Here is a 16,381-nt window from a genome sequence, read left to right as displayed (position 1 = left end):
TCATTTTTCATGGAAAAGCCAAGTAAAGAAACATCTTCTTTGGCACAAACAATTATAAAAATGTCAGGTCCATTGTTTCTATTTATCTGACTACATAAGCACTAAAATGCATTCACAGCCCATATGAAAACCATAATTCCTCAAAGTGGTGACATATTTTCCTAGACTTCTCAGTGTATCTTTAAACTAGGGGCTTTGATGTTTAACCATGTTTCTAAAATGTAAATTATTTCCATTTTCACAAAAAAAGGAACAGAATTAAACACATAAAGTGCACACTGACATGAACAGATCTTGCAGCTGTGATTAACAGCAGCTTGTGCTGGAGAGTGCAAAGGGGAACTTGTTAATTAAACTGAACAATACAAAATTACAGGGTGATAAATGAGCAATAAAAACAGGGGGTGTTTTTGCATTGTAAAAGCTCCAGGATACAGAGTCACAGAAGCACTCGATGTATCCAACCAGTTTTAATCCTGGGAGCTGTTATACCAAATGCAAACCCTGTGAAATACCCTTTAACTTGTGGTGCAGATTGTAGATTTATGAGATTGTACTGCCCATTCTAACACACTATTTCCTTCCCCTGCATCCATTTCATAACACCCGAAGACTAATGAGTGGGAATGAAGCAGATTGCTGTGTTTACACAAGTGGCCATAGACCTACCGGACTAACTGCAAAATGATTACAAACAAAGATTTACTTGGGATACATTTGCACATACTGTTGTTAGTTATTATTTTCCAGTCTTTCTCCTACAAGGAATGTCTGCATTTACTATTACAGATTGCAGAGCTTTCTGAGTAATTATCTCCTAATCCATGACAGATTGTCACCCTGCACTCAGATCTGACATATTCTAAATATCACTGTGTCTGGAACAGCTTTAATCTTCATTTCAGATCAAACCCAGCCTCTTGATTGTTTCAAGTTTTGGGTTGAAGTATTGCAATTCTATGGTTAATTTGCTGGTAGTAGATTAGAGATTTAGATCATACAGTAAGAACATGTTGGGAACACAAAAAAGATGTTGCTAAAAACAATCCTACTGTTCAATTTGTTATTAAAACCAGGACCTGTTGGAGGCTAGTGTTGTATAAGTTTCAGAAAGGCCTAAGGTTGGTTTAATAGATTAGGTTGTCAAAAGTGACACGGCAGTCAACCACGAAAACCTAAAATGTTTTGTTAATATGAACATATTTACTTCCAGGAATTACACATTCTGTATGGTACACTGTATGTTAACAGGTAGAAACATAATAGTCCCAAGTAAACCGAGAATACCAAGTGTCAACACAGCTCTCATTTGAAGAAGAAACTTCTCTTACCTGAAATAGAATCTGAAGAAGACCATTGACTGCACACATACGACGCCCCATGAAAATGAAGAATGGAACGATGAGCTCGATGACGTGATTAAACAAGGTCTCAAAGCTGTGGAACCACCATGGGGATCGATGCATGTAGTAAGCCATGGGATTGGGCACTGGCTGTGTCTGGAACACAACAAAGAACAAATGGTCATATTGACATAACAGTAAGCACCTCAGTGGGAAGCTTTGGGCTAATAGCTGTAGGTAAAGAAAGGGAAGTCTTTGAATCTGAGCATCCCCATTTAATTTGGTGTTATTAAATTAATTGTTATTATTAATTAGTCATTTAGCAGACGCTTTTATCCAAAGCATCTTACAGAGACTAGGGGTGAACTATGCATCACAAATGATGTTGCAGTGTCACTTACAATAGGACCTAATTTCTACATCTCATCCGAAGTTCAACACATAGTACCCTCCTCAGTCATATAGTATTAAACTGTTACACTGTATCTATAATGTACAGCGTTATTAAGATAGGATGACTTACTGTATATACCGTTTTGGGTGTTTACGCCACAAACCAAGGACAGAATGATTCAACATACAGTGTCCTTCGTATTTACCTATTCACAAAGATGAATTACTGCTCCACAATTCTGCAAGTAATGTATTCCAGTACATATAGTTAGTTTACTAGTTCTCTCCACATTTATGTCTCTGCACGTTGCCTTTCAAGAACAAAATTTACCTCCTAAAGACCTGAAACCTGAATAAGATATATCAAAGCTGCTCAGTCGAGCCTGTGACAGAGAGCCTATTCAGAGATGTTTGCATTTATTTTGTTTTTACACATTATATGTGATATTAAAAAAAAATTGCTGTATTAGTTTTAATAATTACGAGTATTTGTGCACTACAGCCTTTTATTATTATTATTATTATTATTTATTTCTTAGCAGACGCCCTTATCCAGGGCGATTTACAATCGCAAGCAAATACAAATACATTCAAGTGTTACAATATAAGTCATACAATAAGAGCAAGAAATACAATAATTCTCAAGTGTGACAAACCACAATTCAATAATACAGCAGATAATAGTGAAAGTTACATCAGGATATGATTAAATAGTGATAGTTACATCAGGATATGATTAAGTACAAAATACTACAGATTAAACACTTGGCAGATTACAATATTCTGAGGTACAGGATTAAATGCAGTAAAATAGGGGGCAGATAAGAGCAAAATAAAGCATATTTAAATGAAGGGTGATAGTGTCCCAGGATACAACAGAGGAGTTCTACAGGTGCTGTTTGAAGAGGTGAGTCTTAAGGAGGCGCCGGATGTGCATGATGTGGTAAGGTGTTTTATTTTCACCACAATAATATTTACAGTACAATCCACAGACTTCTGGTTCTGTCCTACCATTGAGTCAGCTCATCCCTGTGAAAGCGTACCACCAACCTTACTTCGCTCCCTTCCCGGCAAGTGTAGTGAAAGCAGCTGCTGGGTTCAGCAGTGCTGCGCAGGACCAAGAGGTTGCTTTGGTTGTAGTTGCTTGCAATCTCTACCACAGCATCTTGATGAATTTTTGGTGACAGCTTTTGCATCACCATACAAGGGCTTTTAGTTCTTTCTAACAAGCAGGCTTCCCTCAGTCTCATTTGAGTACTGACTGAGTGGTTTTGCCAGTAGCTTGCACAGGGTGGCATCCCTGTACAGTGCTACCCGCGGTACTGTGAACCAGTGGACCCGTACCGTACAGGTGCTTACATAAGGTCTTCAACAGCCCCATTGCTGTCTTTAAGCAGACTGAGGCAGCACCTGTACATACTGTGTATACTGTACACTGCATTGCTCCTGGCATCATGCACAGGTTTTATCCCTGCGAGACATGCAAGGCCAGTCTGCCTATTGAGGGTAAGCATGACAGATGCTCTTCCTGCCTGGGGCCAGAGCACTCCAAGGAGGCACTAGTGAACCACAGTTTCTGCAAGTTTTGTGCACATTTCTCCAAGTGCTGGAGTCTGGAGAAAATCAGGCAGGACCGGGCTAAGGTGCTTTTAGTAGCCTCTTATTGGGCCAGGAGGCTCTGGTTTTCTGCCCTGATGCAGCTCCTGAGCAGCCAGCCATGGAGCCTGCCCAAGCGCCACGACCAGCTCAGTCAGGCATGGAAGACCTTATGGCATCACAAGCCATCAAGCCGTCTGGGTCTGTCCAATAGGGTTATTGACACTCTGCAAAATGACAGAGAAGCTTTTACGCGCTCCAAGCTCACTTCCTGGTGGGGCAATTTTTGAAAGGATCTTGGCAGCTTCAGCTGCCTATGAAGGATATTGTTCCTCTCTGGAGGCTTAACTTGATGTTTGAAGCCTCCATTTGAGCCCTTGCATTCAGCTGAGCTGAAATTCTTGTCGCTCAAAGCAGCTTTCTTGCTTGCAATCACCTCTGCAAAGCGGGAGTGTGAGATGCAGGCATTCTCAATTGCAAAGACCTGCTTAATTTGTGCATAAGCCAGGACAATGGTTACCTTCCGTGCCAATCCTACTTTTTTCCCCAAAGACTATCTCGGCATTTCATGTCAAACAGTCTGTGGAATTGGAGGCCTTCCATCCACCTCATTTCCAGTCTAACAGAGAGCAGCAGCTGCAAATGCTCTGTCCAGTGCGGAACCTAGCGTATTATGTTGACAGGACGAAAAGTTGGAGGCAGTCCAAACACTTTTTTGTCTGCTATGGGGCAAAGTCCCATGGTCAAGCCCTAAGCAGAGGCTGTCCAAATGGACTGCCTATGAGCGAGCCAACTTGCCCCCTCCAGAGAAACTCACTGCCCATTCCACCAGGGGAATGGCAACTTCATGGGCTTTATTCCAGGGTGCAAGGACATTTGCAATGCAGCAGTGTGGGCCTTTACTAGGTTCTACAGACTTATGTCGTGGATCCTCAAAACCCTGGTTTCGGAACTAGTGTGTTAAGGGCGGCTTCTGAGTCGTCCCTTACAACACAGGCATAGTGAGTTTCTCCCTCAATTTTTTTGCCCTAGCTACTGGGGTTCCTAATGGTAATGCACAAGGCAATCTCGGCTTAGCCTTGTAGCATTCCGGTCGTGCGGCAATCTGCCATTGCGATGGATTGGGTATACTGACCCATTCGGTAATGGTTACATTTCGTACTTGGAAGGGAACATTAGGTTATTATCATAACCCTGGTTCCACGAAATAGGAATGTAAAAATGACGCTGAGGTCTGTGCACACAGTCCTTTATACCTTCGGGGGTGGCCATGACTGCATCACAGGCTCGGCTGAGCAGCTTTGATATATCTTATTCAGTTTTCGGGTCTTTAGGAGGTAAATACCCATTCGGTAATGGTTATATTTCTATTATTTTTAACTGTTTCTTCTTACTGTGTTGAAGGGCTGCAATTCTTAATATGTTATCCTACATTGTATTAATGTAAAGCCTTATTATTTGACTTGCTTGTATTCTGCAGTTTGACAAACCAACAAATAAAATGCACCATTTCAGTGAAAACAAGCCAGCTTTGACTAGAGGATCCAGGTATAAAAGTGAATTCACTACCCAGCACATTGCTTAAAGATACTTGGAGGACACACAAAAAAAACAAACACTTGTAGCACATACTTTGACACAATTCACACACACTCATTTTGCACAGGCGCTCAATTGGAAGGTGCTTCCATATCTAAGCATACACAAGCTGCTAATGTTTTACAAGGATCTTGACCTGTGATGACACTATGGGCTGTTCCGGAGAAAAGACTGCTGCAGATGTGTTACTGGGTGTAATTGCTGCTTATGTATTTGTTCCTCATATGTTTTTGTTTGTTTGCTGGCTTGTTGCTTGTCCCCCATGCTCAGTCTGGTAACTACCAGGGATGCCTGAACCACTCTACCCACCAGACAATATTTAGATGCGCACAATTAGGGAAAACACAAAAAAAATGCTTAAAATCATCCATAACAACTCTGCCCCAAGCACAACTGCTAAAAAGTAAACAAATTCAGAATGAAAACTAAATTGTCCAACACCCAACACATCTTTGAATTATTTGTAACTAAATCACTAGTGCAAACAAAACAGAAGTACACCATTGTCCTGGTATGCATGGCAAGAAACGAGGTTAGGGTTCCCCACATCCACAATGTTCTCTAATGTCTCGCAAGCAAGCGAAGCCTGGAATTAATAAAGCCCTTTCTGTATTTGGGATGGAGCAAACAGCCGCCCCTGAGGACAGAAGACCGCATCCTTCCTTCCTTCCTGTGACACTGGGACAGGAAGAGGAGAGCCAAGGGGTCAGGCAGCCTGTGCCAAGTGCATGTCCGCTAGGCAGGGGAGGTCATAGACTGAGTACTTCCTAAGTCAGAAAGGTGCATAGTGTGAAATGCTTCCGAAGGTATTTCCTGATAGTAACTAATTGGTATGGAAGCAGCACAGCAGCTGGTTGCAATGGATGGATTGCCTTTGAGGGCTACAGGGACAGAGCGAATGTTTCTTTTTCTTGGTTTAAAGGGGCTTAAGAATAACGTCAAAACAAAGTTGTGAAAGTTCAATGAGGACAGATACCCCCCCAGAGGTCAATTTAATTAAAATAAATCACAATTACTGCCACAGCATAAAGCAGGGATATCCTTCAGGGTCACTCACAGAATGTCAATAGTGTCAAACTGGGCAGTGGTTTACTGCACCTATGTCCAATGTGTTTACTGGGACAGATCAGATTTTCTCATCCCTCAGTATTCCATTTTTACTTGTCTCTTTCCCATATAAGATGCTGGATTACAAGTAACAGAATGCATTGAGATGCGAGTTAAATTAAAAATGTATATATAAATTCCTGAAAATGGGAAGTATTTCCAGTGACTTGATAAAATGTACATACATAATGTACATAGTAATATTTTACTAAAACTGGTAAAGTGAATCTAAACTAGTTGCAGTCCATTTAACTTTCACTTCATTGCTCTTGTTATTTTTGTAATCTTCACTGGAGTTTCAGAAAGGACTCAGCATGTTGCTAATGCCTTTACTCACACCAGGCCTGGTAATTACACTCAATACTGTACTTGGACTAGTTTTATCTGTTTTTCTGTGGCAATGCTAGGTTAAAATGAGAAAACAAAATACCCTTCAGCTACAGTAACCACATTTTGGATGTCAGAGAGTATACCCCAGAAGCTCCCGCAAGCTGTTTATTTATTTGTTTTGTACCACATAGATATTTAAACATTGCATACACTGGGGGGAATTCCTTAGCACTGACAGGGCTTGGAGCCTTTTCTACTAAAATGGGATACATTTACTGAAAAACCTCAATATCCTCTCAGTGTGACACTATCAGTTTTAGAGATGAAGGACAAACAGTAAAGCTGTTGTATTGCTTAGTATAGTACATTGCGCAATGAGCAGCCATATTCACTACCTGGGTCTAGCACAGTGGATGGGTGCATTATAGTCTTGAAAGTAGACTTGACCTGCAACAATGCTTCATTAAACTATAGCAATACTAATAGTAATAATTCAAATGGTGTTTTATAGTAAAATACAATGTTAACAAGGATGAGAAAAGACCTGGAATACCTTTCCACAATATGTGATTGGTAGCAGATACTCTGGACTGATATCTATATCTATGGAATATAAAGAGGTATCTGACACTGGTACAGTGAAAAGCCACGGACCAATGCTGAGCAATTCATGAAAACCAGAGTAGCTGCCACAACTGGTGTAAAGATGCCAGTAAAATCACAAATGTTTGCATACTTTCTTTATGTTTCTACTGTTATATGTTACCTTTTGCCATGAGTTTATAGGTAAAGATTGTTGATAGATGAAATGGTAGCCGTATCAGTCCAGAGATGAGAGACCGAGAAGAAGAAGTGATACCTTTTATTGGACTAACTAAACAATAATTAATCGCAAGCTTTCAAGACTTCAGAGGTCTCTTCTTCAGGTGAAAGTAGGAAAGAGAGGTGTCACATCTCCTTCTCTAGGTAAAGATCCAAATGCACATACAGTACAAAATTTTTCAAAAAAATATCTAAGAATACATTAAGATTCATTATTAATTAGGTTTTTAAAATTGAGTGACAGTACACACAGGTATGTTCTTATCCTGGGAATATTCAATGTATCTTGAGACCTCAACCTGTAGCTATTGTACTAATTAAACATTGTGAGAGAAAAGTATATATGAAAATCAGAAATACTCCAAGCACTGCATTTTCTAAGTGGGAATGGTGCTTTGAGGTTTTGCTCTGCTAGGACAGGTCTTGCTTGGCCTATGGCAGTGGTGTTGTCAGGCTCATCTCTGGCACCACGGCTAGAAAACATCAAAACACAACGAGTCGTCCCCACTCTATCTGCATGCACATCTGTGTCTCAAGCTGTCATTGTCCACATAGATTCCATTGATTCCACAAATACTGCAGAACAGATAGTGAGAATCTCAAGAAATACTGCAGAAACAGAGTGAGAATCTCAAGAAATACTGCAGAACAGACAGTGAGAATCTCAAGAAATACTGCAGAACAGACAGTGAGAATCTCAAGAAATACTGCAGAACAGAGTATGGATCTCAAGAAATACTGCAGAACAGAGTGTGAATCTCAAGAAATACTGCAGAACAGAGTGTGAATCTCAAGGATGGGACTGCCTTGGACTAGTTTTTAAAATTATTTCCAACCATGAGGCACAAGAAGTTTATATAGTTGACTCCTGCTTACTTTACTATGTTACATTTTCCCATGTCCACACCCCCATGAGATTTTGTCTGCGACACATAATACAATCAGCCTCCTAACATTAATCCTTTTTTTTAATTTTCATCTGTACCAAAGTTTTAGAAATATTTTTTCATGCTAAAATTCTTCTATCACTGCTACAAATGTAAGTATAATGCAATTTACCAACACTGTTGTACTATTTAATCTTAACGATATAAGTACATGTATTTTTGATCCCATGCTGTTCGTGGTCCTCAAACACTAAGGTTGAGAATCACTGCTCTATAGAAGTTAAAATGCTGTTTGAAAACTTGATCTGTGTATTATTCAATTAGTAAGTCAAATCTAAGTAACTTTAATGTTATACCAGTTCTAAGGTAGCTCAGAAATCTTGGGTCTATAGTGCAATTCATGGCTGGTAAAATACCACAATGTTAAGTTAAAAAAGGGAGAGCATTAAGCAAGAGAAACAAAGCCTGAATCTGGAGTGTGGGTGTGCCTTTTAGTGGTGGATTTCGTACCCGCAGATTTGCAGCTGCTGTGTTTTTGTCTCATAAAGGCTAATTCTGTCCCCTCTGAGAACAGTAAAAGACCCTGAACTCTGATAGTGTGCAAATAGTCCGCTGTTCTGCGACTCTAACCAATTCCACGTGCTATGAAATGTATCTCACAGGAATCATAATACCTACGCTGATTCCTGACCTGCAATGTTAGAAATTATTGATCTTGGGACGTTGTGTGTGCATATCCAAACAGTTTGTGTTTTCAGAAATACAGATGTATTTTAAGTGACCCTAATTGATGTGATTAAAACATGTCAGCCAAAACTGTCTAAACAAGTTAGGTAAATCTTTAGTTTTGGGCACTGTACTTCGGTTTCAAGGACAGGTTTTTCATGAATGGGGCTGACAGTAGTGATTTAATATGAATAAAATATTACTAAATACACTCTTGCCAATGCCCTAGTTTTTATCCCGCCATGGATTTTGACCAAATATAAAATATATATTTATAACATGGCATCAAAAGAGGTAATAACCCAGGCTTTAAAACTGACATTAAAAAAATCTATTTGTTTTTGTAGGTTTGTTAGTTTTAGTTTATTCTATTTAACCCACAGCTACCACGTTGTAGATTCGCTCCCTGTGCAGCAGGTACTGGGATCACACCTGAAACTTAAACTCCCTTTGTCACACATATGATTTAAGATGACATCAAGAGGGATCCTAATACCTGCTGCATAAGTGATTACAAACCAATCAACTCCCACAGGGGCTGTAGACCTGCACTGTAAGAGTAGACCTGCACTGTAAGAGTAGACCTGCACTGTACGGGTAGACCTGCACTGTAAGAGTAGACCTGCACTGTAAGAGTAGACCTGCACTGTACGGGTAGACCTGCACTGTAAGAGTAGACCTGCACTGTACAGGTAGGCCTTGAGCAGGGACGGCTTCCCTCGACCAGTCTAGTGATGCTTCTGTGAAACACACACTGAATCTGCCTGCTTGAAGACAGCAGCCCACCCCAATGTGTTGTGTGTTTGACTGTATGCCAGGCTAACCAGAAAATGTTGGCAATTTACTAGCGACTCTATGCCGCACCACACTCCCCAGAGGAGTCAAGAAAACCTCAGATGTACAGTGTGTATTTTTACTTCATATATGTGAATTCTGCCATTTCATACTGAACTCCCTGGGAACATATGTGAAGCTTTAAATTGCAGTTTCTTTCTAATAGTATAAAGGATCTGCAGGGACTGGCAGCAAACATAATACAGTGTAGTACACTAATATAAGATAATACAAAGACATAAAGCCTAAACCTTGTGTAACTGACACAGAATTTAACAGACCACACTGCTCTTCTCTGCTTCACACAGCTGATGGCACAACACCTCAAGGAATGTCTTTGCAAAACAGAAGGCACTTCATGCTGAGATTTCCGCCTTGCTACAAAGTTTTATCTCAGCTCAGCATACATGTACAATCTGTCTCATAAGGCATATCTTATGAGATAAGATCTTTCCATGATGAACAACTTAAGTCACCATGAAGATTTTGGACACAGACTTGGGATCGATGTATGTCCTGGTGCAATTACTTTAAAGCTGGACTTTTGAAAATAAAAAAGTTAATTGGGTTGGAGGTGGCTTATTCCAGGTACAGAGACATCCATGCTTCAGTACCTTGGGAGCTCAAACCCAGGAAACTCAGGTAGAATATGCATTACAAGTCTAAAGTCCAATCCGTAAAACACTGAATCAGCAAGCTAGGCACGGTTTCTGTAATGTCAATGAAAATGAGAATGTAACCTTTCCTGTAGGGTAGGGATTGTCATGGTTGACAACTACTGCAAGCAGTTAGCTACTTGGTCTTACAATGAAGCATTTGGAAACAGCATTAGCCCTGTCAGTGCAAAACTACTGTACAAGCTAGTAAAAGGTACTGACATAAAATCTAAACTGTGCAGTCCCTGCTATTAATTCCTCTTTAAGCAATGTGGCCTACAGTACCTATTTAAAATCCCTGAAATACATAAAATAATGATGTAACTAAATGGACCACAAAGATAACTACATGTTAAATACCTTACTAAATGCTATCGGCCCAGTAATATGCATTACTTTCATTCATGGATCAGTTTCCAAATCAATAATGGTGCCACAGGACTGCGTGTCAGAATAATGTGTGTGGTTCTTCGAAGACTCTCTACACACTGGTCATCACATGTAATATATAGACTTGCTGTAGTTCAGACAGGGAAGAATAACTCCCTATCTACTCCAGTCAGCACTCGGATATCCGTTACCCAGATACACGTCAGTCGCATTTTACAGCCCTTGTATTAAGAATAAAATCAATCCCCATTATATATATGTAACAACTTAATGCACTTAACCGTCACACGTGTTTTCTGACTCCATCACCGGTTTTCTGATACAAAGCCCATCTCTACAATCTATCTGAATATACAATTTATCTGAAAATCTCTCTAATACCAAATCAGTCTGTCTTATATTGTGCAGTTACACAGCGCTTCCTCCAGTTTCACTTGACGAAAATGCAGCCGAAACAAAGCAAACGAGAAAAGCTAGGGTAATGTAACAGTTAATCATTAAACAGTTTTAGATACTGGGATAAAATACTACTTCTGTTAAAAATATACTACTGTACCAACAAAACCAATACAGTACATCTAAATGGAAGCCTACTTATTTTAAAACACAGTCCTTTCAGATATGTATTTTTGATAGTGTCCGTTTTTCAGGGAACACAAAAAAGATACAAGGGTTGGAACGGGCCAAAATGAAATAATCAGATATATGTCACATGCGTTTAACCATCACTGAAGTCCAAATTTTATAGGGTTGGATAAGTGACTGCTGACTGCATAAGTTTTTCACTGCCATCCATTCCATAAAGCTGCCTTCCCTGTAGTAACTGTACATGTAGTTGTTTCGTACCTTGAAAAAGTTGACAGGTCGAGTTTGAATAGTTCTGAAAATCTATCTCATTTTTGCACTAAAGCAACATTTCTCTCTATCTTTTTTTCTGCTGTACTATCTACCATCACAATTCAGTCAAATAATCTTTGTGTGAATCTATGGTATAGGGTTACTCTCTCCTGAAGCTGACACCACTATGCACCCTTAAAGGGTTAAGCTGTGATGCAGAATTCCATTAAAAGCAATCTGTTGTTTTACAGTAAAGGATGAAGCAGTCCAGGCTGGCCTGTGGGTTTTGAGGACTGGGGCTAAGTCTCTTGAGGGAGACTTGCATAACCAGCGCCATATAAACGGCACCAGACGTGACCACAAGTCCTGTAAAAAAATAAACATCCCCAGGTTTGACTTACAGACGAACTGAGGGAGAAGAGGGCCTACACAACAGCGTGTATAAAAAACACTCCTGAATTCCAGAGACCAATTCCATGTCCCTCAAGCTGTACGACCCTGGCATGTTCTTACTCAATGGCCACAGTGTTGTGGTAGGTGTGTGCCGGTCTCTTGAGCAGGAAATATCCCTTGGGTACTTTGGCTACTGTTTGGCTTCTGAGTTTTTGTTGCTTTTTTTTTTATCCAACAGGCAAGTATATACAGCATGTGAGAGGTATTTTGCTTCCTGTTAAACCTACTAGCTTTAGGAGAGTCTATTATGTTAAATATATACTTATTTTACAGTATGAATAAAAACGCCATTTTGCCATCTTATGGATCATATGTTATACAATGTTGACTAGTTTTGATATTTTCTTCCTATCAGGTCCTCATCTCCAGCTTCAAGTCACTCAGAAGGGGCATCACTTCAAACAGAGACAGACGCTGTGGTTGGGACAATAGTCAACTCAACAGAAGGGTTACCTACTTAGTTATATGAACTGTACAACTGCATGTTCTTAATGGATAGTATAATGAATGTCAATGATGATATAATACATACCATCATAAAAGTTTACAGAGGTATTACATGGTAAAAACATAGCACAGTATTGTAAAGCGCAGGCAAGCATTGCAAATCGCAGAAAAGTATAGTAAATCATAGGCAAAGCATGGCAAACTGCAAAATCACCATGCAAAATTTACCAGAGTAAACGTCTTTAAGGGTGTTACTGTAGTGAGACATGTTTTAACACCCAACACGTTTAAAAAAAATAATACACACATATCACACAATTAAACAAGTCACATCCTTGAAACACTCCAGGGCCAAAGCAAGTACCCCTCTGCACCACATAAGCTAAAATCGAGGTGCCCCTGCTCTACACCCACTGCTAATGTAGAGTTAGAAGGTAATTCAACTTCTTATATTGTCAAAATCAATTGGATAGACAGATAATTACTTCTGATGTGAGTGTGTGTGTGTTTGTGTGATATTTTGTAATCCCAGCTGAAATATGAATAATTAGGTGATGGATTTATTGCCTGTCTGAACCCTCTGTCCATCCAAATATTTGGGATTGTAGAGCTAAGTAAAGCGTGACTCGCAGACAGACTACTTTGGGTTTAATCTGGCATGGAGAGATGAAGATACACCCAATATTTATCCTCATTCAATTCAAGAGTTATGTTGTTATTTTGTGTCGCAAACAACTGTACATTAGTGACTAATCTTAAAGGATTGCGAATGGAGGTTACCTCTTTAACATTGGCAGCATTATCACTGTGTGTCTAACACTGGCAGCATTATCACTGTGCCTCTTTTTAACACTGGCAGCATTATCACTGTGTGTCTTTTTAACACTGGCAGCATTATCACTGTGCCTCTTTTTAACACTGGCAGCATTATCACTGTGCCTCTTTTTAACATTGGCAGCATTATCACTGTGCCTCTTTTTAACATTGGCAGCATTATCACTGTGCCTCTTTTTAACATTGGCAGCATTATCACTGTGTGTCTTTAACACTGGCAGCATTATCACTGTGCCTCTTGCTGGCAGCATGTGGCGGAGTGTCCCGCCCCTATTTATTATTATTTGTATTTGTTTGCGGCACGGATAAAAGCACTGCGTCTTTTGTTATTGTTTTTTATATTTATATTTAAAAACCCGTGAGGATGCGTGGCTGATGAGCTACTGATTACACCGTGTAACAATTTTTTTTTTTTTTTGGTTCCTGGGTAGTAAGTGTTATTTCCTAATTGCTTATGCCTCAAAAGTATAGAAAATGGCTATTATTCCCCACTGTGGCAAAGTGGTAATGACGTGCAGGTGAGTGCAGTGTAGAATAATCACACAGACAGACGTTGGTACAGGTGCAAGGGTGTTTATTTAATTTAATAAATGTCCAGAGCCTCAAGGCAAAACCTGTAAATAATAATAGTGCTGGAAGTGATACAGCGGCGTGTATCACTTCTAATTGTAATCCTACGGGTTTGACCCGCAACCCCAAAGTCCCGTTCCGACACCCACACTAAACACGAACACAAAGACAGTGCGTGATACAAGTGTTAAAAGGTGCAAACACAGAGACAGTTCCGAAAGTGAGACAGGTGAGTGGTGAAGTCCGGGTTTTCGCTGGCCTGCGGCTGCAGCTCCGGATCGTGCTCAGTAATCTTAGTGAGACAACAACACACAAGACACACAGTGTTAGGACACAGACACAAAACACTCACGGTCGCGTTCACGTTTCGGGCTCCTTCTCGGTTATATGTTTTAACCATATGCAAAGGAACAGATCACTCAAGCCATGCCCCCTATTTATACCCTCGCCCATGACCCCGAGGTTAACGAGCGCATCCGCTCCTCCAGTCCTCGGATGCCACGCCGCTTACCGTCTGGGTCACTGAGCTCGGGTGCCATGGCTCCGCCCCCTTCCGAACTGACCGACTTCCATCTACCCTACGGAATAAATTGTCGTGCCATTTCATTAAGGGTACTCTGTTCCTCGTATACCGTGCTCTCACAGGTCGAGAGGGAGATCTAACACTAAGACTCATTCGATCTCTGTCACATATCCCACCGCTCAGAGTGGAGCCGAAGGAACACTCGGCTAACCCTACCTTTCCCATTACTCCCCCCTCCCGGGAAAAATAATCCGCATTTTGGTGGTCTTTCCCTGCACGGTGTACCATATGGTACATGAAGGGCTGCAATGCCAGATACCACCGAGTTATCCGGGCATTGCTGTCCTTCATTGTGCTTAACCACTTGAGTGGGGCGTGGTCAGTGACAAGATCAAATGAGTGTCCCAGCAGGTAGTATCTTAAAGAGTGAGTAGCCCATTTCATGGCCAAACACTCTTTTTCGACGACGGAGTAGTTGCGCTCCCGAGGGAGCATTTTTTTACTTATGTACAAAACAGGGTGTTCTACTCCGCCTACCATTTGAGACAGGACTGCACCCAAACCGACATCCGAAGCATCGGTGTGGAGGATGAATCTCTTAGTGAAGTCTGGAGTGATGAGAGCAGGGGCCTGGCAAAGTCTCTGCTTAACAGTATTAAACGCCCCCTGACATTCTTCTGACCATTTAATTAAATTTGGTGCGCTCTTTTTGGTGAGGTCAACTAAGGGATTAACCACTGTGGCATACTCGGGGATAAAGCGGCGGTAATAACCGGCTAACCCCAGTAGCGACCACACTTGAGCCTTGGTTTTGGGGATTGCCGCGTCTACCAAGGCCTGGACCTTGGAGACAACAGGTTTCACCCTGCCATTCCCCATTACAAATCCCAAATATTGTGTTTCTCTTTTGGCAAACGCACATTTTCGCAAGTTAGCTGTCAGCCGGGCTGCCCTTAGAGACTGAAGGACGGCTGTGATCCTAGCCAAATGCTCTCGCCAGGTGGAGCTGTAAATGACCACATCATCAATATACGCTGCCGCATATTCACGATGTGGGTGTAAAACCTGGTCCATCAGTCTCTGGAAGGCAGCAGGCGCACCATGTAACCCAAACGGCATGGTTGTAAAATGAAACAGCCCCTCTGGTGTCGGAAATGCGGTTTTCTCTCTAGACCTACGAGTTAACGGGATCTGCCAATATCCTTTCGTCAGATCCAGAGTGGAGATGAACCTCGCCGTCCCCAGTCTATCTAGGAGTTCGTCGACCCGAGGCATGGGATACGCATCAAACTTGGCAATAGCGTTTACCTTGCGGAAATCAACGCAGAAGCGGTTGGTGCCGTCCTTTTTGGCCACTATCACAATTGGACTGCACCACTCGCTCCTGGAAGGCTCAATCACCCCAAGTTTGAGCATGTCCCATACCTCTTTGCGAACGCCACTCCGTCGACTTTCCGGGACCCGGTAAGGTCTCTCTCGCACTGTGACACCTGGGGGAGAGATAATGTCATATTCAGCGAGGTTAGTTCTACCGGGCGTGTTAGAAAAAACATCGCTAAATTCCTCAATTAACCTGCGTAGTTCACGTTGCTGATCAGGAAGTAACTGTTCCCCCATCGAAATGTTCTTTGTGCTAGAGGGTTCTAGCTCGGGCCCTAAATCATCCTCTATATTGCCTGGGGCTATAAATAACACCTCTCTTGCCTGCCAGGGCTTTAATAAATTTATGTGATAAATTTCTTTTTTGTTACGGCGATCGGGCTGTTTAATTTCGTAATTCACCTTTCCTATAGCCCGAATCACCTCATATGGCCCTTGCCATTTAGCACATAGTTTGGATTCCGCTGAGGGAAGTAGCAGCATTACCTTGTCTCCAGGTCGAAAAGTTCGGATTAATGCATTTTGATTGTAATGCTGCTGTTGTCGATGCTGAGCCGATCTGAGATTGTCTTGGGCCAAACGACCGACCAAATCTAGGCGATCTCTCAGTAGGAGCACATGCTGCACTACATTTTTGGACGAGCCTTTGTGCTC

At 41.3% G+C, this 16,381-nt stretch overlaps 1 protein-coding gene across 2 annotated transcripts in view; it reads right to left on the bottom strand.

The window, feature by feature from the left end:
- Positions 1-16,381, bottom strand: part of lmf1 (lipase maturation factor 1) — a 241,375-nt gene that overhangs the window by 56,718 nt on the left and 168,276 nt on the right. For both annotated transcript variants that reach the window (XM_034052850.3, XM_034052849.3), the window contains exon 6: positions 1,332-1,499. In XM_034052850.3, the coding sequence (XP_033908741.1) occupies positions 1,332-1,499 (168 nt within the window). The remainder of the gene's footprint in view (positions 1-1,331; positions 1,500-16,381) is intronic.

Source organism: Acipenser ruthenus, chromosome 22 (genome assembly GCF_902713425.1).
Source record: "Acipenser ruthenus chromosome 22, fAciRut3.2 maternal haplotype, whole genome shotgun sequence".
NCBI lineage: Eukaryota > Metazoa > Chordata > Actinopteri > Acipenseriformes > Acipenseridae > Acipenser > Acipenser ruthenus.
Note: the sequence above shows the minus strand (reverse complement) of the source record. Positions and strands in the feature narration are given on the sequence as shown.